At 40.6% G+C, this 23,210-nt stretch overlaps 4 protein-coding genes across 4 annotated transcripts; 1 reads left to right on the top strand and 3 right to left on the bottom strand.

The window, feature by feature from the left end:
• Nucleotides 1-28: 28 nt before the first annotated feature.
• Nucleotides 29-7,207, bottom strand: LOC310955251 (hepatoma-derived growth factor-like). Its single transcript, XM_083925050.1, has 6 exons — nucleotides 6,781-7,207; nucleotides 4,495-4,571; nucleotides 3,718-3,856; nucleotides 2,744-2,902; nucleotides 2,460-2,642; nucleotides 29-1,766 (listed from the first exon to the last, which is right to left on the bottom strand). Exons 1-6 carry the CDS (start codon nucleotides 6,865-6,867, stop codon nucleotides 1,746-1,748), a joined length of 666 nt encoding a protein of 221 aa, XP_083781176.1. The 5' UTR covers nucleotides 6,868-7,207; the 3' UTR covers nucleotides 29-1,745.
• Nucleotides 7,208-9,837: 2,630 nt separating this feature from the next.
• prcc (proline rich mitotic checkpoint control factor) lies at nucleotides 9,838-15,661 on the top strand. The gene is made up of 7 exons (XM_083925312.1): nucleotides 9,838-10,568; nucleotides 10,653-10,712; nucleotides 11,174-11,710; nucleotides 12,082-12,174; nucleotides 12,295-12,441; nucleotides 12,943-13,008; nucleotides 13,866-15,661. The coding sequence occupies exons 1-7, from the start codon at nucleotides 10,254-10,256 to the stop codon at nucleotides 13,950-13,952; spliced, it is 1,305 nt and encodes a 434-aa protein (XP_083781438.1). The 5' UTR covers nucleotides 9,838-10,253; the 3' UTR covers nucleotides 13,953-15,661.
• A 223-nt stretch (nucleotides 15,662-15,884) lies between these two features.
• On the bottom strand, nucleotides 15,885-19,527 carry mrpl9 (mitochondrial ribosomal protein L9). Its single transcript, XM_083925103.1, has 7 exons — nucleotides 19,336-19,527; nucleotides 18,088-18,247; nucleotides 17,854-17,978; nucleotides 17,716-17,769; nucleotides 17,467-17,568; nucleotides 17,267-17,350; nucleotides 15,885-16,683 (listed from the first exon to the last, which is right to left on the bottom strand). Exons 1-7 carry the CDS (start codon nucleotides 19,411-19,413, stop codon nucleotides 15,958-15,960), a joined length of 1,329 nt encoding a protein of 442 aa, XP_083781229.1. The 5' UTR covers nucleotides 19,414-19,527; the 3' UTR covers nucleotides 15,885-15,957.
• Nucleotides 19,528-20,259: 732 nt separating this feature from the next.
• LOC310955557 (transmembrane protein 272-like) lies at nucleotides 20,260-22,629 on the bottom strand. Its single transcript, XM_083925453.1, has 5 exons — nucleotides 22,509-22,629; nucleotides 22,358-22,420; nucleotides 22,207-22,257; nucleotides 21,880-22,071; nucleotides 20,260-20,929 (listed from the first exon to the last, which is right to left on the bottom strand). Exons 2-5 carry the CDS (start codon nucleotides 22,416-22,418, stop codon nucleotides 20,667-20,669), a joined length of 567 nt encoding a protein of 188 aa, XP_083781579.1. The 5' UTR covers nucleotides 22,419-22,420; nucleotides 22,509-22,629; the 3' UTR covers nucleotides 20,260-20,666.
• Nucleotides 22,630-23,210: the final 581 nt, after the last annotated feature.

Below are 23,210 nucleotides of genomic sequence, written 5' to 3'. Positions count from 1 at the left end.
AAGTTTTTTGTAATCAACATGTTTATTAAATGTTCTGGCGACTACAACAGTAAACTAAGCAGCAGATTAAGATGAATGACAGCTTCCAAAAGTTAAAGAGAAAGCTTAAACAAGAATTACACCTTAATGCCAAATTATACCCTCGGACTTGGCTTTGACCATTTTATAGGCGGAAATCAGTGGTATGTTAGAGGTGGGTAAAAGCCGTTTTAGGCACAGCAGTCAGGGTTGTTTTCACTTCTAAAAGCTGAGATTTCCCTTAGGTTGACAATTTGATAACTTGTGGGCTCATGTTGCTAAATACAGGAAAGAACACTAAAGCGATGACATCCAAGTAACATGGTGAGCAGGTCCAGCATTACAAAAACACTTGAACCTTCAAAGTTACCTACAGTGGAAATGAACAAGCACCAGATTTTGAACATGTTTAAACAAATAATAATTAAAATAAACATCGACTTTAAAACATCACAACTTTGTTTCACTGCCAAAATAAAGAGACCATTAAAGTGAAACAGACTCATATTCCAGTTAAGAGGGTTGGACACAAAGTTTTACAGATGGTTCACTCTGTAGATCCTTCTCATTTAATTTCCTTTCAAAAATCACAATTTGTGTCGATCACATGTTGGCATCAACAATGACAGCAATACATTCAAAAAAGAAACTATTTGGTACAACCAATTACTGAATGCAATTAAGTGTTTTTCCCAATTACATAAAGTATCAAGCAATGGCAGCATTAACGTGCATTTCATAAGAAATTTTAATAGTTGAGTTGATGGTATGGAAAAGGTTTTTCAGATAATTTCTTCGGAAAAAAGTGGCGATAAATATCTTTTACACCCGTCAAACGCCACCGCTCCTCCTCCACCAAGATTGAAGACCTCGCTCGGACACAACAACATTCAGGAATGTCTTTCTGCCTCAAATAATCGCCATCTCAAAGCTACAGAGGGGTTTAATCCTACAATAATTCTTTTTAAATGGGCTTTACATATTCAATCTGGTGAAATGAATCATGTAATTTGGTCACCTGCAATGAAGCATCCACTACACCAAAGCAACAAAACCATAAAAACATTATACAAACATTATACAGTGAACTAGACAATGATTAAAGGGGCGGGGGGGGGAGAGAAAAAAAGTCTGAAAGTGCAACTCTTCATGAATCCAATGGCTGAATATATGATTTAAGATGAGGCTGATAAGCTAGCTGAAAACAAGAGAAGTAAAACACTTATTTTATGAACTAAAGCTGAGAGCATGGTTGAAAATGTGTTCTTATTCCTGTACAATATCTACCTTTTAAAACAATCAAATGGGAGTATTTATTCATTTTTGTGTGGTTTAAATCCTTTTTTACTTATTATATATTCAGTGTTGATTCACTCTAAACTGAAAAAATGTTGTTTTTTTTGACACCTAGCATTCAGTCTTTGTAATTATGTAATTGCACTTAGAAATAAAAAATATATACACACCAAAATCCCATTTATAAATGAGCCCTAAAGTGCTCAGTTCAATTGTTTGAAATCAGATTAGCAAACGTTTTGTTTCTGGGATATATGATATCCCAAAAATGGCAAATGAGGATTTGTTTGTCTCTCAATACAAACACTTGGGTTTTTAAAATTCTCCTACTAATTAAACAGCGGAAATCTGCCATCCTGTGAGTAATCGTGTTGATGCTTAAATTCCAGAGAAAAGCATCAAAGGTTCTTGGTTTTTCTTCTGAGTTGGCGTTAAGCGCTGTCTGTAACAGGCTGCGGGGAGAACAGTGGAGAGCAGTTAGAGGAATCATTGCACTTTGGGTCTCTGACGTGAAACAAACATACAATTTTATCACATATTTTTTGCATGGTCTTTAAAGTGTAACTGCCAAAAGCCGGCTACATCCATATTGAGAGGTAGTCCATACAAGTCGATCACCGATCAGTTCTATTGAACCTCAACAGAACTGAACTCTGGTGCATTCGGTAATCGACTTGTATGAACTGCCTCTCAATATGGACGTAGCCAGCTGCTAAGGGTTGTCACATTGTCAAACACTATTTTGCTGTTGGTGCTTCGTTTTATGTGTAGGGACTGTTTTCAGGCTACTGCAGAGGTTGGGTGCCATTTTGAGCAATATTAGTGGTTAAAAAAGCCTTTGTGGATGTGTTCAGCGCTCTGTCCCAAGCTACTCATGTCTGGCTGATAGCGACTCTCCGGGATTTCTCTGTTAATAGGTGATCACCCAAAAAACTTGGTCTCGATGGCTTATTTTACATATATTCATGCTGTAAAGGACCGTTGGGTCAAATTTCGCCAGAGTTACACTTCCAAAGTATATACATAACATTACCGCAGAATATTTTACAAATGCAAAAACACCAGCACGGTCCTTTAAGCCTACATAAAGTCCTCATAATTTGATGTTTCCTGGGTGAAAAGTACTAATGAGGCGAGCGTCTCACCTTATCTGCTGTTAGCTTGCCTCCTGCTGGAGCGTTTTCCTGGGCCTCTGCTTTTGACTCGCTCTGTGGGGAGGGAGCAGTTGCCTTGGGTCCAGCCACATCGTTGAGCTTGGCCTCCGCGTTAGACTTGTCTACTTTAGGATCACCTTCTGCGTCTGTATCCTTCGGCCGCTTGAGTGATGCCTGACAAAAGGTTTGAGGAAGCATCAGAGACAGGAAGCTCAACTTTGAACTGATTATAAGGCTCTCTCCTTGGACTGTGCACGACCGATTCAAAGACTCACATCTGTGGACTCCTCTGCTTTTCGCTTAGTTCCTCCCCTCTCGTTCTTCTCGTCGATGACCAGGGCCCCTTCATCCTCATCACTGCTACCCTCGGCATCTGCTTTCTCTGTACTTCCGGTATCCCCAGCCCCTTCAGAAGCGTTGTCCTTCTTCGATGACTACAGGCAGAGATTGATAGTGAAGAAGAGTTAACCAAGCCTGGAGTTCGACCCTCAAAGAGCGCACACACCAGAGTCTAAATGTTGTCTTGAATTAATTGTTTTTTTTTGCTTGCTGGTCAAACTCATTTCATCACACACTCTTAATGCAAGATTAGTTGTGTTGCTTTTAAGAAAAGCATCTCAACATAATATTGCCCTGCATTTGAATCTCTGTGCTTACATCTTGAGGTCATCTCTTTCCAAACAAGGCAACAGAAAAAGCATCACGCTCTGTATTTGATGCAGTTTTCAGCAACCAGCAGGATTCTTTGCTCTAATCCGTGACAGTTTCACCCTCAGGCCAATGCGTGTGTGAAGAGGCAGCGTGATACTGGCCTGGGCAATAATTCGAAAAGTTTTTCAATGGAATCGCATAATGATGAAATCTAATTTGAGATACTGTATCGTGATGCAGAAGTACGTCATCTCAACTGATGATAAGCACATACTAACTAAAATTTTTCAGAAAATCTGATGTGAAATATTTTGAATTTATATTTTGCACTAGTGTTCTTAGAAATTAGAAAATACCCATACACAATACTCAAATGTTATGCATTTGTTATCTATTGAATACACACAGGAGTACACTAAAACATTTGGTTGTTTCATGGAGAGAACTTGCCATATTTGGACCTATATCGCTTTATCTGTTGCTACCATTTTTTGGATATTGGATTCTATAAAAGGACATTTAATGGGGCACCAACATAATGTAGATTTCTAACAGAACAACTAAACACGCCTGGCCTCCATCCTAGAAATACACACACCTCGTAGCCTTCGTGCGTGACGGTGGGGTTGTTCTCGATCTCCCAGAGTCCCTCAGCGAAGCCTTTCCTCTTGTTTGCTTTTCCAAACTTCTCCTTATTTTCATCGTACAGGCACAAATCCTTGGCCCCCAGGAACGCCCTGTGTTGGTCCAACATAACAAAACTCAGTGAGTTTTCTAAATCTGTACACCCATCCACTCAAGCACATCAATTTAAGATGGGTGATTGTCAAAGATGTATTCTGCAACACAAGTAGATTTGCTGATTATACACAAATTACAACACAACTTTTTTGCAAATTGACTTTATCAAGTAGCTCAAGATTAATTATTGTAATATAGAATTATTATAATCATCTCCGCTGGACAAAAATAAGTTCATGAGGGATGTTTGTTTTCATTTTCGTCAATTCTTGATGGTCCAGTGTTTAGGATTTAGTGGCATCTAGAGGTGAGGTTGCAGACTGCATTTCATCTGTGGCCAGTGTGAAAATGAGAATGGCCCTTTCTCGAACCTGTGTTTGTCCGTTCGGGGCTACTGTAGAAACATGCTGGTGCAACATGGCAGACTTCTTGGAAGAAGACTCTCAAGTAAGCTAGATGTAAATGGCTCATTCTAAGGTAACGAAAACTCACCATTCTTATTTTCAGGTAAGAAAACATACCTATTAATATAATATTCCATTTCTGCCAATAAACCCCCTAAAATCCTACATTTTATGTTACTGCCATCATTTAGGCTCCACTTCATCTGACAACAGTAATACACATTACTCACGTCTCATGCGTCCCAAAGAAGAACACCTGGTACTTGTTTGACGGGGACTTCACAGCTCCTTCAGGTAACTCGTCAATCTGTGAATTAAGAACACTGCTTTTTTAGACAGGATGCTAAAAAAAATCAAAAATCAATGCAAGTCTTTAGGGAAATGATGATAAAGAAAAAACACAAAGCCAAAAGTAGATTCAAATACTGACGTGACAAACAGAGGACCACTGGATCAATGTCATACAAATGACGGTCACAAGTGTTACGAATAATGTTGCAAAAACAACATTTTACTTTACAGGTGTGAAGTTGAGAAATGAAGGCTGGGGTTAAAAATGGGTGTGATCTGAAAAAGGGGGCCAGGAGTAGGCTCTCCAAATTTACGCCCCCCTTCTATTCAATTCAATTCAATTTTATTTATAGTGCCAAATCATAACAAAAGTTATCTCAGGACACTTTACAGACTAGGTATGGACCATTACTCTATGACTTATTTATGATTTACATAGACCCAACAATTCCCCCGTAGAGTACGGTGGCGTTGAAAACCTTCCCTATAACAGGCAGGAACGTCGGACAGACCCAGCTCTGTGGAGGACGGACATCTGTCTTGACCGGTTGGGGAGGAAGAAAAGGAGAAAGAGAGAAAAGAAGGACAGATGGACAGAGAGAGACAAAGACAGACACAAAGACAGAGACAGACACACTTCCAGTAACTATAATAATATCTATAGTAATGTGAATATGACTTATATGTTCTGGCAGTGAATACAGCAGAATAGTAGAAACAAGCACAGCTAAGGTTAAAGATCTCAAGATGGTCTCTAGTTCTTTATGTTTGTAAAAAGAGCACAGCAAGACACAGAGGCACAGGAAGTCATAGTGTCCGTTGCAAACTGCCTTTTGGCAGATAGGGCCACTGTTTCAGGATAGGTGGGGCAGAGCCTGTAGCCTGCTGACAAGGGGCATGGGTGATAAGACCGAGGATAAGGAGGGAAGAGAGGCACAGATCAATACTGACATTAGCTTAACTATTTCAGGTGATGGTAAAGATCCATGTGTTTTTATTTGGAGGCACTCTCGATAAACCAAAAGAGAGTTTTCGTATGGCTTGTTCCATCATTGAAATGTATTATGGCTACATATGAAACAGAAACTGAACTAAACTGCAGTCCAGGGTTTCCTTTCGACTTTTCGGGCCAGTTGTGGTTGGGGAATACATGTTTTTGTTTCAGTGTGGATCCATTATATATTTGGCTCTAGTGCAGCATAAAGTGCTAACCTGTTTAGGTTATTTTTATCAACATTGTTTTGTTTGATAAGCATAAGAGCACAGCTTTGAGTGAGGCTGCGTTTGAGAGGAAATGTTACCTAATAAACATTTTCTCCAATGCTGAATGATTAGGAAACACTGAGTGCAATATTAGGCTGCTGTGTTTATGGACCTGGCTAGGACATTACATCTTTTATGCCACCATTTTTTTTATTATTAACCATGACCAGATTTTAACATAATGGAAGTATTTCTAACATTACAAGGATACACACTTACTATTCGCAACAAGTGTGGGAGAGGTGTTTACAAAGTATCAAAGCATACACAATCAGCCATGTGCAGTGTGTAATGCAACAGTTATTAAAGGGAACCGGCTTAAAACTCATTCATCATGTAACTTAGCTGAGATAAAACGTGGTGTGGTGTTTGAGTCCTCGGATAACCCGACGTCAATGTTGAGATAATGTTTGTAACTGGACAGACGTTAACGTTTCCTATGAACCGACCGTTAACTTGGAACGTTAACGTTCTATATGACACGACCGTTAACGTGGAACGTTGGCGTTTTCTATGAAACGACCGTTAACTTGGAACGTTAACGTTCTGTATGACACGGCCGTTACTTGCAACGTTAGTAACGTTCTATTAACGTCTATTTCCAACAGTTAACGTTAGCATAGCAACAGGCCCCCCTGGGAGTCGGTAGCGGCACATGAAAAGCAGCGTTGGTTTGCAGAGAGCAGCTAGCAACAGCATTCATATTTAGTGAGACGAGTGGAGTTATGAGTTGTCTTGTCTACATGATGACTCACCCGAGAGAAATGTGCAACTGTCTACAGTTAGCTTGCAATGTGTGGATGCTGGGCAACGATAGCTAACAGCTAACGTGGCTAACCCATACGAGCTAACGCTACAGCTAGGCCTCGCAGGTAAACAAGTGATATGCGCAGAGAGCCAAATGGACTGAAGTGAACAGCAAATCTTAAAACGGAAAGAAGAGATTAATGTCCGATGCTTACCCTCGCAGGCCAGTGTGGATATCCCTTCATTTTAGCAAATACAAGATCTCCAGGTTTGTATTCTTTTTGCCTGTTGGACCTCGGCATGTTCGCTGCAGAAATGTCTCCTTTAACGGTGTATGGATTAAAACACAATAGTAGTTTAATGTGGTACCGTGTCCGGATTGGTCAGCACCTGCTGCAAACAAGCCAAGCGTCGGGTTGTCATCCAAATTAACCAGGCGCGGAAAAACTGGAGCGAAGACGCGGCGGGCGACTTTTTGCTCTCACTCGCGGATCGTGTGAATTGTAACCACGGCCGGTGGTAACGACTCCGTTCTGGTTTATGTTTTTAATACCGTTACAAATTCTACGGCTAAAATATGTAAGCGTTTAGTTTTAGCTTTATCTAGATAACCTCTGTCTGGCTCGTCCCTCGTACTGTTTGGGTTTGAAATTGAAAACCGCTGCCCACTTTGCAGACGCGCCCCCAAGTACCTGATGAAGCTGCGCAGTTAGCGCCCCCTGTCGACCAAAACCCCCACACTGCAGGCATAGGCCATTTCTCATGTAAAATAAATAAAAAGAACAGCACTTATGTATAGGGAAGATGTAAGATCTAAGATGTTAGCTTGAAAATGTAAAATGTAAAAAAAAAAAAAAAAGTAATGTAAAATGGAGTAGGGTTATTTTAATCTGCAAGGAGGCCCAAGGCAAATAGGGTCCATGTAAAGAGTCACTTTCCCTAACATTTATGAATATGCGAGGTACGAAATAAACTAAAATAATGAATGTATTGGAAAACTATTTGGCACAAAGACCCTCAAGATATGCCCTCAATGGGGGCTACTATTGTGATTTAGAGGTGCATATTTCCAAACAAAATGCCAATTTATTAGGACAAGGCTGTGGCTAAACATGTCTCCCAATTATAGTAATAATTTATCAGGAAAGGTTGTTATTACCATGCATATTGGCCTAATTATGATCTATATGTCACAAAACATTTTAAATCCCAATTTTCATGCATTTCAAATCAGCCAAAAGTAGCTTTGTGGAAACCCAAACATTTGACCCATATGTGATTATTGGACTCCTCAATCTCAAACCATGGGCATTCATATACTACTTCAACAGCCTCCACTCCTCTGATTTTGTGAGACCTGGCCGCAGGGATTGGCGAGCTTATACTCGGCACTTTAGCCTGGCTTGAAGTCTCTGGTCCAAAGTCATCCCAAAGGTGTTTGATGGGTTTAGATCAGGGCTCTGTGCAGGCCTGTTAAGTTCCTCCACACCAGACACAAAACCATTTCTTTACAGACCTTCATTTGAGTACAGTCATTTTGAAACAGCAAAGGGCCTTCCTCAAACTGTCCCCACAAAGTTGTAAGCATACCTTGTCTAACACTTGTGAGAAACACACATTTGTGATACACCTTGTGACGTACATCGTCAATGGACAATGAAGTCAAAAAGGAGAGATAAGAGATGAGTTTGGGATATTTTTGCACATGGAAGCTAACCAAGGAAGTGAGTTAGATGGTCACTATTATTTCTCTTGTTTTGTTTCTCTGAACATATTGTAACCAAGTCCCCAAAGCAATTTCAGTCAAAAGCAACTGGACTTGGATAACCAAGATGACCTGGACAAATGAGAACATTCACGGGCCTTTTTGTAACCAAGCTTTGCACATTATTTGTAATCCTTAATACTTTGAATTTGTTATTACAGTTGTAGGAGATAGAAATGGATCACCAACAGGGCTGTAGCCAGAATTTTATAAATATTGAGGTCAGGAGTTCCCCTTACACACCCCTCACCACCCTTGGACAAACTGCATTCATGTTTTATTTATTCAGGGAACTCTTCAGTGATCCTTTCTGTGAATTTTATTTTCTGACATGAAGGTCTAAAGAGGGCTTCAAAGCCTTCTTCCTACTGACAGGAATAAAACAGGGCACAAATAATTGGCTAAGATATACCCTAGTCACAGTGATGCTTGTAACCGCTGTAAGCAGTCCCCAGTCGACCGTGCACACATGTTCTGGACGTGCCCGAAGCTTTTTGAACTTTGGTCCAAAATATTTAAAATCCTCAAACAGGCTCTCAACACAAATTTAGAACCAGCTCTTTTTGGGCTCCCTCCGTCTAAAAATCTGCCCATTACTACACAACGTGTCGTGGCCTTTACCATGCTGCTCGCCAGACGTAACATTCTCCTTAAATGGAAACATGTTTCTCCACCGACTCACAACAGTTGGATACGTGGAATTTCCCAATGACTAAAGTTGGAGAAGTTAAGGTTCTCACAGAGGGGATCTTTGACTGAATTACACAAAACTTGGGACCCACTGCTGGCTCTTATTAGTAATAGTCTTACTTTCTAATACTTGGAAGGAGAGACACCCCCCCCCCTTTTTTTCTTTCTTTTTCTTTCTTTAATACTTTACTTTTACTATTTCCTACAGTTTTTATTATCTATTTTGTCTCATTGTACCTTTCTCATTATTTACTTATGTTAGATGTTAGTTAATGACCTAGTTATTTACTGTGACTACGTCTGACATGGGTTGTTTGGAGGGATAATGGGATTCATGTTGGGATTTTTTGTTTTCTACTTTAAAGCAGACGCTCTGGTCCAGTATGCAACTGTTGTACCTTTCTTTCTGTCTGCAAAAATTCAATAAAGACATTTTGGAGAAAAAAATAGGGCACAAATGCTGAAGTCTTTATTAAGCTATGCTTTTGTTGGCCTAAACGCAGTAACATTGAAACACATTGAGTCTAAATACTGGAAAAACGCATCATGTATACGTTTTTAATTGTATAATTTAAAATCGATCCTGTTTGATAAAAACCCACAAAACAAAATAAGCCCTCAATGTTACTATAACGGCTCTAATCACCAAATTAATCAATAAAATGGATTTATTTCAGATATTGCAGATTGAAGTGTACACCCTCGGTCCGCTGGGGGCGTTAGGTTGTTTACCAACTGAAAACTAACAGACGAAGAAGAAGAAGAAAGCTGCGCAGAAGGATGCGCAGTAGTCGTTTTCTTCAATCATGAGCGATCGAGGCGAATGTTTTGATGGAGTCTAAGGACTAAAAAAAGCTCTGTTTTGTGCTGTGAATCACAGCTACAGCATCAACCGATGTCGTATTATATACAGCAGCAGATCTGAGACGAATCTAGTTTGAAGGAGCAGGAAACGGCCGGTTGGTTAATATCGTTTTCTGCGGCGGCCTAGCTAACGTGAAGTTGGGGCAGTCCTTTCATTTAATGAGATCACTGTGAGGCCCTCTGTTGACCTGCTGTGTTTTCTATGGCATTATCTTTGTGACTATAATTGTCAAACATTATCATACCTTTAGTTGAAGTAAGATCGTCGGGAAGTGTGAGTACGGCTTCTTGAGATCAAATCCAAGGGGAAGTGGTCATCCATGTCCACGAGTTCCTGCAGATTAATAATCTTTAATAACATCAGCAAACATGTCTTTAGTCGCCTATGGCAGCAGTGATGACAGTGACTCAGAAGAAACCTCCACTTCTGCAGCACCGGGCAGCAAAGTGAGCACAGGAGGGCTCTTCTCACTCCTGCCTGCTCCTAAAAAGGCTCCAGGGTCGTCAGGAGAACACGGTGGAGCAAGAAGGGAGACAAAATCGGCCCGTTCAGCAGGGGACACCAAGTCAAACGATGACCCAGATCCTCATCCAGCCAAAGGAGGATTATTTTCTACTCTGCCTAAGCCGAGGAAGCGAACAGAGCCCGTCAAGATCACTGTGCCACAGATACAGAGGCGGGATGTGAGTACTGAGACTTATTTGCTTTTACATAATGCAGCTCCTGTGGTGTGTTATCTGATTGTTATTCATCTATGTTTCTCACAGTCAGACTCTGATGATGATGATGTTGTTGTTGAACCAGCAAAGAAGAAACTACAACCTCAGGTAAGAACAACTCACACTATGCAGTTACACTTGTAGTCACCTGGACTGTTGCTTTTACTCCAGTTTGTTTTATTGAAGGTGAACACATTAACCTGTTTTCATGTTCATCTTGGAGACCCAACAGATGACAGTAAAATGCTAACTCATCTCTATATGGCAGATAATTCAGCGGCCATATGTGAGCTTCTCATTATCACAATATAGGATTGTGTACACCAAAAAACCCCACTGGAGTTTAATTAGCAGCAAGAAAATGTTGCATTTACTCTAGTTTTTGACAGAGCCGTGTATGGTTCTCATGCCAGCTTAGATTCTGCCACCTCCCTTTTTCAGTAAGGCTAAAAATACATCAAAATAAACCAAATATGACGGAATATATTATTTCATCCATTTACATACTATACAAACAGTATCAAACTAAATGGATGTACCTTTCCATCCATATCTCTTGCCTCTTCCAGGGTTCAGGCCTTTCCTCCCTTCTACCACAACCTAAAAACCTGTCAGTGAAGGAGATGGATCGACTCCTGATTCCTCATACACTCACCAAGCGCCAAGAACCCAAAGGACCCAAGCCTGGAACGCCTGCGCAGGGTCTGCTCGGCTCCAGCGCGTCTCCCTCTGCCATCAAAGCAGCAGCGAAGTCAGCCGCCCTGCAGCTGGCTAGACAGATAGCGGCTGACGACCAGGATAACGAGGAGGACATAACACCACAGAACTACTTTTCTCTGGGTGAGAGCTCCCAGCCTCTCCCTACGGTTATCCCAAACTTAGACCCTGAGCCAGGAGCCCTTGCAGAACCTCTTGCACCTGAACCTGCACCTGCACCGGCACTTGCACCCATACCTGCACCTGCACCAGCACCTACAGCTACAGATGAGCCGGGTCAGTCAGATGCCCCCCTCGACTTTGGGGGGAACCATGATGGAGCTGGTTCATGGGGAGGTCAATACCCTCAGTATCAACAGCCTATGGCAGGCCCAGACACTCTCCCTCAGGTAATCATGACACATAAAGTATCTAACACTGACTATATTTAAATGTATTTGGGTAATTACATTAACTAGAGTATTTAAGTATAAGTTGAGAAAGACCAACCCAGTTCAAAATACGATTTGGGTGCAATCATGGAAACATCAGGAAACCTTCACTCCATGAATGATTGAGGCATTATAGAAGCTAATGTGACACACTCAAATACTAGAAGGGCACCTTGAAAACCATGAATAATACCTTCATGAATATACAAAGAGGCTGCAGAGCCACTTACTTTATAGCCTCAGGTCTTTCATATTCATCCAGACATTTAAGAGGTATAAACCTGAACATGAATTTAAGTGACATCCCAAACATTTTCTCCTTTTGACAGGGATATTACAACGAGCCGTACTACCAAGACCCTGGCGCTGGATCGGCGGAGGCTGAAGAGCCCGGCAACTCTGCCATGTTTGACGATGAAGCGGTAAGATGTTTGCTACATCTTCTGTCATACTTTAGAAATAGGTTAATACTTGATAATTTTTGCAGCTGCAGGTTTAAAGCGTTGTTTAATTGATGTGAGCGTTTCCTTCCCGTGCTTCAGTTCATGCGGCTGCAAGGGAAACGGAACAGGGGCAAAGAGGAGGTGAAGTTTCTGGAGATTAAAGGGGACGACCAGCTGAGCGGCAACCAGCAGTGGATGACCAAGAACATGACAGAAGAGAAGCAGACACGTCAATCCTTCAGCAAGGTGACCTGGCTGTGTCTCTACCTCTGTGGGGTTTTGCATTAAAGGCCCAGAATTGACAGGGTTGGGTGTAATGTTGGGCTGAAGTTAATGTTCTGTTTTGTTTAGTTTTTTTGTTCAGCTTTTGGAAAGTTTAGGGCTGTTGTTCGCTTTCTTTCTCACTGTTGATTTACACTCCGTTGAGCCTGGGAGCACCTACAGCCCCACAGCCATAAAATGTTTGATGTGGTGAACACTCAAAATATTTTATGACCTGATTCATCAGACAGGATTTGGATTTCTCTAACGTGAACACTCACAAAGAAGGAATTGGCTTTGGTAATCTGACTTTCAAGGTTTACACCACATTAAAACTGGCAGATGAGCTTGATACTTGCAGGGCTGTTAGAAAAATGATTTTGTGCAAGTCAAACGGCATAAAAAAGTCAGGGCACAAATGCCACAATGACGACACATGTACTAGAACACATTTTACTTACTGTATCATCTGCTTCACTTCTGCAGAAAAAAGGAGAAGGGCCTACAGGACAACAGCGACGCAAGCATCAGATAACATATCTCATTCACCAGGTGAGTTTCTGCTAAAGCCCAAATTATTCCTGCCATATTTTTGCAATGTGAACTCTGTCACCTCTTCATATTTGCGAGGGTCTGCATGGGACGTCTGTGGAGACCCAGAAGTCAGTGTAGTCCTTTAAATACAACATTATAGTTATTTTGATACCAAAGGGGAGAGGAGAAATGTATCCATGCAACTAAAAACAAACAGCATATGTTGTAGCTAAGGGAAGAACTTATATGCCTCTGTTAAAGCGACATGGCAAAATTAGAAATGTGTACATTATTTTCCTGTTGGTTTTGAAGGTTATACAGAGCAGGGTGTGAATCAGGGTTTCTGTACCTACATACCAAGAGTCTGCACTGCTGGTCTGACATGTCTGCACACATTCAGCTCTAGGTTGTTGGCTGCCATGCTTGTTTGTACAAAGCAAACATCTAGTGTTGTGTTAACTACTGTATGCCTGCGTTTATACAGTATGCTGCAAGATGACGAGCCTACACAGGGCATTGAAACAAGCTAAAAAAAATAGATTGCCTTTAGATTGTCGTTTAACGTTGGTAATAATTGGCTTTACAATCATTTTGGGTGTTTTATTTGTGCACACACACCAGATGGTATTCAAAGTGGGTGAAAAGGGTGGGGATTTATTTATATTGTAAAGCTGGTTGGTATTCAGAGGTTGTAGTTGTCTGTCTGTGTTCTCACTCAGGTAGTCTGACCCCCATAATTAGACTGTGTACACATCTCATGCTGTTCACAAGCATTTTAAAATTGTAGATCTTGAAATTGAATCAACACAAATTCGGCCCAAAGACTTTCTTTTTATTTCTCTTCAGAAATTTGACTTGATTTTCTTCTTTCACAGGCAAAGGAACGCGAGTTGGAGCTGAAGAATAACTGGGCAGACAACAAGCTAACCCGCCGGCAGACACAGGCCAAATACGGTTTCTAAATGTCATACTGTGGACTCTGGGTGGCATTTGGAAACCCTGCATCAGAAAGTAGAGTAGAGCTTTCCAGAAATCCCAATAGGGAAACTTGTGTTTGGAAGAAACTCTACACACTTGAATACACATTTTCCCTCCTGCCCTTTCTCCTGTATTTGTGTTGAATCATTATTATGCAGTAGTTCTTCTGGTCAACCGTTTCCTATGGTGTTACGTCTGTACTAAAAATCCAGCCACAGCCGTTAAACTTACTTTATATACAGTATATAATGCAACCCTCAAGTGGCCATTATAAATGTTTTCCTTTGTAATGCGTCTTGTTCATACAGCAAACGTTTATGTATCACTTCTTTTTTTTAAGTGATAAAAACAGATGAGTCTACAACACAGGTTTGGTTCTCTGGCAATTAACCAAAGTCAGTAGAAAGCTGTGTCGCATTACATATTTAAACGTTTAATCAACAACTTTGTAAAAAAAAAAAAAGATGTTGGAATACATATGCTGCAGCTGCTCATGATTAAAGATTTAAAAGTTGACCATGTTGCTATGATTTCTTCTGCATTTCCTTTTATCTACTTCATGTTTTTGCTTTAAAAGTTGTGAAGCAGCATAACTGCGTCTACATCTGTTCTAAAGATGTTTTACACCAACGAATTGCCAGAGAACCAAACGTGTATTTCACTTTGAGCTGGTTCTTCAGCTGCCATCAGGCCAGAAAATGATCAGATTTTAACACCAAGCAGGAACTTTACCTCAAGTTTTGTTTTTTAAAAGTGTGCGAATGGAAGTGAGGAAACACATTAAGCCCCTACCACCTAAATGGCGATGTCACTCTTTTCAAGTCTATGTCTTATTTGAGATGGTTGAGGAGGCTGTAACTATTTCTCTCTACCGCTGCAGTAGAGAGGAAGATTCTGCAGTCAGAATAAACTAATGTGGGGAAACAAAATACGGCCAATCTCTCCAGTTTTGGAGAAAATTGCAGATTTCTGTTTTCCTTCTTAGTTTGATGTAGAGCGTTTTAATCGTTTACATCCTGCAAATAAGTCTTTTACCTGAAGCTCTGACTTACTTGGGCTCCAACAGTTTCCTCCTTCAACAAGCGAGTGATCCTTTTGTTTGTTTTTCCAAGCAGAAAATGGACTATAAATGTAAACGTGCCAGGTTGCTTCCTCATGCACTCTATTTCCTTACACATGGATTTATTAGAGCGCTCCATATGCAAACTGTCTTGGTCTGTAGTCGTCATTACTGTACCAACAGATGGATCTGTCTCAAAACTGGCTGATGTTTTGCAGAAATATACAAGCAGTCCAAGAATATCTTCAGTTGTGGTAGATACTGCCTGGAGAGCATATTTACACATCTGGTATCGGCCAAACAGCCCAAAGCAAGTAGGTGACCGTCTGAATACATATCCTCACACGTCTTAGAGACACAAATATAAGTTATAGAGCTTCAACTAAATGTTACTTTTGCGTGTTAGCTTTTTCTTTTCCTCGACACCTACTGAACAGTGCAGAGAGTGTTTGGATGAGATAAAATTACCAAGACACTCACAGCACTCCTTGGTTAATAACATATCTGTCTCTGTCTCTAAGACAAAAACATTTTTGACCTCAGCAGAATTAGTCACTGACATTTCAAATTCAGTGATTTACATGTTGACGGCATTGCTGGGGAAAATCTTTTTCCTTCCCTCTATACTTTTGTTAAGACATTTTCTCCCTGGGATTATTAAAGTATTTCTGATTCTGATTATTTGTGTTGTGCAGTTAAGATTAATAAATATTCTCCTTTCATGGCTCCATACCTCTGAATGGACGGGATAGTTTTGGGTTTGTCTTTTACCACGATGATATGCATATGGTAAGATAACAATGTAATACACTAAAGATCACACCATTTAAATGATTTAATAATGACAGACAAAGGCTTTCATACATGTATATTGTGTATTATAGGTAAACAATATCTATTGGAGTTTATGCACATCATCATTTGGAGTCTTAATCTTTCTTTGAGCTGTCATTTGGTGGTGCTGTTGTGTCCTTACTCTTCTGTGTACTTGCTGCTGTTTCTTCTTCGGCTGCTGAGGCTGCAGTTTCACTAACTTGACGCTCAGAGTCTTTACCTGCTTCAGCTTCCACTGCAGCGTCAGACACCGCCTTCACCGCAGCTTCTTCCTCAGCGGCAGCAGACACCGCCTCCACAGAAGCTACCTCCTCAGCGGCAGCAGACACCGCCTCCACCGCAGCTACCTCCTCAGCGGCAGCAGACACTGCCTCCACCGCAGCTACCTCCTCAGCGGAAGCAGACACCGCCTCTACAGCAGCTACCTTCTCAGTGGCAGCAGACACCGCCTCTACAGCAGCTACCTCCTCAGCGGCAGCAGACACAGCCTCCACCGCAGCTACCTCCTCAGCGGCAGCAGACACTGCCTCCACCGCAGCTACCTCCTCAGCGGCAGCAGACACCGCCTCTACAGCAGCTACCTCCTCAGTGGCAGCAGACACCGCCTCCACCGCAGCTACCTCCTCAGCGGCAGCAGACACCGCCTCCACCGCAGCTACCTCCTCAGCGGCAGCAGACACCGCCTCCACCGCAGCTACCTCCTCAGCGGCAGATTCTGATATAGCTGCGGTCTCCTGCAGCTGCTCCCTTTGTGCTTTCAACTGCTTCCCTTCATAAGGCACCAGTGAGATGGGGACGCGAACCGTGTCTAATCCATTAACCTGGACGATACAAAAATATGAAAAGTAAGCAGCCTGGTCTTTGTTAGAATAACAGCCTTAAAGATTAACTTAAGTATGTCAGTTTTTAGTAATTCATACACGTTATTCCTATGGTCTAAAAAAAAACATGAACAACTCTTGCTAAAATCCAAAAACTAGAGTGCTAAAACTTTTGTGACGTCATCAGGTATAAAGTGTGAGACTAATCCATAGATAATGAATTGGGAAAGATGTCAAAATGACACAGAGCACCCGGAGGAATGCTCTGATTATATGGGTACATTTTCAGCTTCAGAGCTAGAATAGAATAAAGCTTATTTGGGTATAAAATAAGAAAACAGACAAAATAAGCTCAAGACTTCATTCCTGATGACATCACAAGTCTGTCGTCTTCTCTTGTTTCTGGCTTTGAGAGAGTAGCTCCCTTTCATAATTATTGGTGGAAATAGCATATTGTAATTCTTAATTTACAGTAGGTGGTGTACCTCTTTTACCTTTAATGTTTATTTTTCTGTCAACATCCAGTATTCATGTATGTAAAAAAAATAAATTCTCTTCACTTTTAACATTTTTAGTTTCTTACCGTAACTTCACACCAGTAGTCACCTTCGTCCTTGACTGACTCAAATGGGAAATTCAGGGCATGAGGTGGCACGATAATTCTCATCTGAACAAAAGTTTTATTGAATAAAACAATGAAACGATTACTTTGACGATGAGCAGAAGCACTTACTTAAAAGTCCAAAAAGTTAGAAAATGTGGATAAGTAGACAGAGACGATACCTTCTTTTGAAACTGTCTGCAGACGAACTCTTTAGTGAGCTGGAACTCATCCGAGGGCATTTTGTTTATTTTCAACTTAGTGCGTTTAAGGAGCTCTACTGTCTGTAAAAAATAAAAAAACAAAACAAAACATAAGGAAACCTTTGTTAAAAACCTGACAGTCGTTCATCTGTTGTTCCTTTCGTCTCTTAAAAACTGTGACTCCAGCACAGGACCTAAGTATTCAAGACAATCTGGAAACAAACTCACCAGGAGTCCAGTGCGCGTTTGGATTCTGTCCTCCAGCTTCCCCTCACGTAAAATCTGTTTGCCACAATGATTCATAGTTATACATTGCTATCGAATACATGAGGTGATTAAACGACAGTATTAAAATGAATTACACACTCTTAACTCCTCCGCAAACATCTGTTTGTTCTCCGGTGATGGATAAACTGCGAGGCCGTTGGGCAGCAGCCTATTTCTGCCAACACACTTTTTCACGAACACGGTGTCTCCTCGCCCGCCGAGCTCTGTAGGAGCAAAGTTATTTGAACAATATTAAGAGTTTCATTGGAAAATACTGAAATACATTGTTTTCTGCCACTTATGTGACCTGTTGAGAGCATTATAGATACTCACTGGGTACTGTCTGAGTCAGGATGAGCTCCATCTTCGGCGTTGGATTCTGTTTGGTGTCTTCAACCAACTTGTAGATTCTGTGTCTTCGAGGGTGAAGCCTCGGCGGCCTGCCTACTTTAGATAAGGGCACCTCCCACCAGCGCTCCAACACCACTGTATTCTGTGGAAACATCAAGCACAAACTTTTTTGTCTACTGTCTTGTGGCCTTTACAAAACTCAACTTTGTGTTAAGTGTGTGGATTTGTTATTTTTTATGTTATGGCTCTCCAGGATGTTAATAAAGGCGGACCAGTAGGTCTTTCCCACTGACCGCCGCCAGTTGGACATGTCATTTATAAGAGACTTATTGCAAAGGTAGGTGCGAAAAAGTGGAGTTTCAGACATGCCCACCTTTAGACTACACTTTTTTGTTTAAGACCATTAAGTGGAATATAATTATGAGATCAGCCAAATATCAGCCATGCAAATAAAAGATCAATGTGGCTTCTTAAAGCTTTTTGTAAGATATTATACCAAATATGTACAATGTGACTATTTAGAGTTGTATAACGTTAGAGGATGTGTGTAATATACAAGATGTGGGGTAACAATCAATGCAAACAAAATGAGAGTTCAAGAATATATATACGATTGAAATTAAGAAGACTTTACGGTGTATGTTGTAGCTGTTAAAGAATGTAACTTTATTGTGAAGGACTGAAGTATGGTCCAGGATGTTTTGACAACATTGATGTTAATGTGGACGACCAGCAGCTCCCAGTGTTTGTAGTGTCCTCTGTTTCCGACAGGAGCACACGGCTAACTCACCGGTGTTAGCGTCTTTTTGACCACTCTTGAACACATAACTATACATTATGCCGTTAAAACTATATATGGTTACAAAGATAGGAAGTTAGACTTAGGTTTAACACCATTAAATTAACTTTAAAACATTACACCATCATTTATATTCGTAGGTTTAACAGAAAGTTTGATAGTTTAGCCAAAAACTTTCCGACTGGTGACGTAGTTCCGCTACATCCTTACAAGCGAAATTAACGGAAATTAATATAATTTAAACGCAAGTTAAGTGATATAACATGGATCCATCCAATTCACCAACATGAGAACAAGCTAGCTAGCTATTATAAGCAATGACCTGCACATTACAGGCAGCTGTTTAGCCCGTTTCACACCGGGGGTCCAGGGTTAAAGCCGTTTTAAACGCTGTCAGATTGTCGTTACCGTGTTGAAGTGCAGACACTGACCTGAACGGGGCTCCGAGAGAAGCTCCTGACCGGCTGGGTGAACAGACCCTGAAGGACACGGCGGCCTGAGCTCCACATCTTTGTTAACTTTGATTCACCGCTTCGATAAAACGCCTGAGGAGTGGTAAATAAGACCAGGGCGGTCACAATCAGACACCTCCACCGTTAAATCACTCCTCGGTCGCCGGTCAAATAACCGCTGCATGCATGTGAGCTAAAGGCTAACTGACGTCGGTTGAGTCTGTGACGTAAAAGGACCCCGAAAGCTGAAATAGGAGTCCCACAAAAAGCCTGAATTAAAAGTCATCACCTTGAAAAAAAGATCTTTTGAATCTTTAATATTTGTTGGTTTGTTTTTAATTGTTTCTGAATCGTCTTTATATCCAGGTTAAAAAACTGAGCTCTTTTTAATAACTTTTATTAAATAATTTATAATTATCTTTGCTGCTGCTTTTAACTGTGTTATTTTGTTTGTTTTTATACTATTTTTTAACACATGTTTTATCTTTATGAAAAGCACATTGAGTTGCCTTGGTATGAAATGCACCATATAAATAAATATGCCTTGCCTTCCTAATGTAAACATATTAAGTACAAATAAAACTTAATATAATATATAACTTAATGTTTACAATTGTATCGTAAATTGATGCGGCTGCAGATTTGACTCCAACCTGCGGCCCCTCTCTCTCTCACCCCATTTACTGTCTGTCCTGTATTATAAAGGCTTGGAAAACTGCCAAAATAATAATAATAATAATAATAAAAATAGGCGGGACTACTAAAAAGATTTCTTAATGATTGAAAAACACCAGTGATGTGAAATACAGTATGATTTTTACACCAACAAAAATTTTAAACAGGATAGTTTTATTTTAAAGCAATACTGTACAATTTATTGTAATAATATCATATGATGCAGTCAAATAAATATAATCCACTGCAGAAAAAAAGATCTAATACACACATAGCAGAGTAGAATATAAAAGCAATGTATTCTCTATCTCAGTGCTGAATCAATATTAGCTGCTACTTCTCTTCTACCGGCTCAAATGTTATCTGCTTGATTTTGGTGTCAACAGGAAGCATGTGATGTGACGGTGCTGTTCTTAAATTTAACGACAAACCCTGTGGAGCATGACTCGTGTTGAATTAAGTTGAAAAAAGCTGTGTCATGCGCAGCTCAGCACCTTGTGTGCTTTAACAGAAGACCTACACATTGAAATGTTGCAAAAATATTAATTAAGTTTCAAGTGAAGTAAGGTACCTTTAACTACTGTCACAGTTTAGGAAAAGTTTTAAACCCATGAAGACATGAACAAACCTTTAAATCACACATCACCAGCAGTGGGTTCTTGAAAATCACTTGTTGCACCATAGAAAGTATAGCGGTTGGGTATCAATCTGCGTCCTGCAATTACAGTCCCACAGCAGGTGACCAGAGCGAAGCAACATCCACAGATAAACATGAGAATCGTGGCGACCCACACCAGGGTGGTGACAACGAAGGCAAACTGGTAGGTTGTCCTCTGGCAGTATCGAGACGTTCCAGGTGTGTAGCTGGGAGGGTATATAGGATAAATCCAGATATTGCCTACGGGGGGACATTTCAATTCAATTGAGAGTTAAAACTAACACTAAACTGAACTTGAAGGCTCTGAAAACATATTTTCTGCATCAGCTGTTTACTATGAGTGATGGGGCCCAGCGTGAACATAAACATGTCTAGGTATTTAATATGTGAGACATCTGTTTGTCTAAAGTAGCTGTGAGAAAAAAAGGTGATGTTACATACTTCCATGCCCCAATCCGGATTCAGCAACATGTTTAGGTCTTCATCAGGGTATGCTGGTTTCCATGAATTAGTAAAGGATTTTTAACTGACTATCAGAGTGCCTCAGATGTATTTTAAGACAACCAATACCACTTCCATTAAAAGTCTTAAGGAGGTTTTCTTTGTTGTTGTTGTTTAACTTTAACTTTACCCATATTGTAAAAAGGGAGATTTCCATGTCTTTTTTGATAATAAAGCAGGTTGAGGTGCTTTAAACATACTGTCAAAGTATCAAAACACTCAATCCACAGAGAAATGCACACAGCAGTATTCAGAAACTGTCTTAAAACGAGCCGTCAGGACTTCTGTACGGTTGTGATGCCGAAAATATATTGTATAATGGTAGAAAGTGTCACTACAGTGTCGTTATAGTCATTCCCTGGATGCAATCATGTTTTAGAGATCCTGAGAGCGCAGATGAAGACCCAGAAACACTGACCAATCAGAGCAGACTGGGCATTTTCAGGAGGGGGTCTTAAAGAGACAGGTGTGAAAATTGAGCGTTTCAGACAGACAGGATGAGAACAATAATGTGGCCTTAAACTGAGCATTGTAGTGTTTTTGAATAGTAGTGAAGTATAAGAATAGAGTAGGATGAAATGTAGAACTTTTTTACTTTGTTACTTTACCCGATTGCCTGATTTCATGCAAGAAAGTAGAATCTAGAGAGATTTATCCAAACATAACATCTCTGTGACATATCTTCTCACCTGCAATGAACCAGGCGAAACTGAAGAGGTGAAAAATGGCCGTGCAGCAAGTGCACACAATGGCGCTCATGCCATCGCTCTGGCCGGTCCTGATGTAGGTCAGAGACAGAGAGAAGAGGCTGATCGATCCCAGCACTATCAGGTAAATGGGGATGTTGGGCTGTACAGGACAACTGCTCAGATGTGTGGCCCCTATGAAGCAGGTGTCCAGAACCGGAAAAAGGTTAAAATGATCATGGGCTCATAAAAAAGTCTCCAAAATATGCTGCTTTGCTTTCTGTCAAAAATTACAAACATTTGTCCCTGATCAAAGAGAAGTTAACCCACCCAAACCAATGGCTGCAATCATGACCATCCACCAAATGAAATTGATCACAACTACGAGAAGAGAAGAGGGCGAGGGTCAAGGATTGGTAAACCAGTAACACATACAATAAGGCAGAAGAAAAGAAGAAATGACAGAGAAAATACTCCTGACCAAGTGTTGAAATCAGCAAGGCACTGCGAGGCCTGGCTTCTTCATGTGGAGCCGGATTCATATCTGCAGTAAAGAAAGTAAGAGTCTTGTCACAGTTACATACATCAACATCTACAGGAAGTGGAGCTGAAGCAGCAGTGTTTTACTGTACCTGTCCAGCTCTGAATGGAGACGCTTTAAAGCCTATTTTTCTTCTTAAAGTCTTCACTGAACTGTGCATGAGTTGGTGGTCATTTCATCCTTTGCTGTTTTGGCAGGATGTTAAGACACACTGTAACAAGCCAAAGCGTTTCATCAATTGTTTCGCAATGCTCTCTGCGTTTAACCAGGAGGAAATAATGATAAAATCTGTCATCTGATACAAACTATATCTGCAAAGTGTGTTTTAAGTCACAAACCAGTCTCGTGGTGTTCTAGTTCTACTGCAAACCACACTTTTCTGAATTTTTAGATTTTGAAAAATTCATTGGCCAAAAAACCTTAATGGGATGGCATGGTGCAGGTACACAGACATAAAAGGCTGTATCATCAGCTCTCATCAGTGTGGTGGCAAATACACAGGGTGCACGTTCATCGCACATTTTGTCATTTCATATTTTCTGGAGAGCAGCTGGACAGTAAAAATGGTGATCATGGCTGGTTAAAATACATATTAAATTTGCCAAAAATAAAAACTGAACATGTTAGCATTATTTGAATAATGTATAATATTCAAATGTTTCCTAAGAACTGTCTTTTACTTTGACACAACAGAGTGCTGGATTTTTAAAATAGTTGGCAGAATGGTTAGCTTGTAAAATCCAGAGTAAGAATTACTGATCAAGTCTTCAGAAGGAACAGGTAGAGTAGCTGA

This window comes from Echiichthys vipera, assembly GCF_963691815.1.
Source record: "Echiichthys vipera genome assembly, chromosome: 13".
Lineage (NCBI taxonomy): Eukaryota > Metazoa > Chordata > Actinopteri > Perciformes > Trachinidae > Echiichthys > Echiichthys vipera.
This window is presented reverse-complemented; position numbering and strand designations above follow the sequence as displayed.

Excerpts from the sequence above, each read along its gene's own strand:
- prcc (XM_083925312.1), top strand. The coding sequence starts at position 10,254 with ATGTCTTTAGTCGCCTATGGCAGCAGTGATGACAGTGACTCAGAAGAA. Across the intron at positions 10,569-10,652 it reads CACAGATACAGAGGCGGGAT|TCAGACTCTGATGATGATGA; the intron begins GTGAGTACTGAG and ends TGTTTCTCACAG. Across the intron at positions 11,711-12,081 it reads GCCCAGACACTCTCCCTCAG|GGATATTACAACGAGCCGTA; the intron begins GTAATCATGACA and ends TCCTTTTGACAG.
- mrpl9 (XM_083925103.1), bottom strand. The coding sequence starts at position 19,413 with ATGTGGAGCTCAGGCCGCCGTGTCCTTCAGGGTCTGTTCACCCAGCCG. Across the intron at positions 17,979-18,087 it reads CCTGACTCAGACAGTACCCA|AGCTCGGCGGGCGAGGAGAC; the intron begins GTGAGTATCTAT and ends TTGCTCCTACAG. Across the intron at positions 16,684-17,266 it reads ACTACTGGTGTGAAGTTACG|GTTAATGGATTAGACACGGT; the intron begins GTAAGAAACTAA and ends TGTATCGTCCAG.
- LOC310955557 (XM_083925453.1), bottom strand. The coding sequence starts at position 22,418 with ATGAATCCGGCTCCACATGAAGAAGCCAGGCCTCGCAGTGCCTTGCTG. Across the intron at positions 22,072-22,206 it reads GATTGCAGCCATTGGTTTGG|GGGCCACACATCTGAGCAGT; the intron begins GTGGGTTAACTT and ends CCTGCTTCATAG. Across the intron at positions 20,930-21,879 it reads TTTCGCCTGGTTCATTGCAG|GCAATATCTGGATTTATCCT; the intron begins GTGAGAAGATAT and ends GTCCCCCCGTAG.
- LOC310955251 (XM_083925050.1), bottom strand. The coding sequence starts at position 6,867 with ATGCCGAGGTCCAACAGGCAAAAAGAATACAAACCTGGAGATCTTGTA. Across the intron at positions 4,572-6,780 it reads ATCCACACTGGCCTGCGAGG|ATTGACGAGTTACCTGAAGG; the intron begins GTAAGCATCGGA and ends CTTAATTCACAG. Across the intron at positions 1,767-2,459 it reads GCAAGCTAACAGCAGATAAG|CCTGTTACAGACAGCGCTTA; the intron begins GTGAGACGCTCG and ends TTCTCCCCGCAG.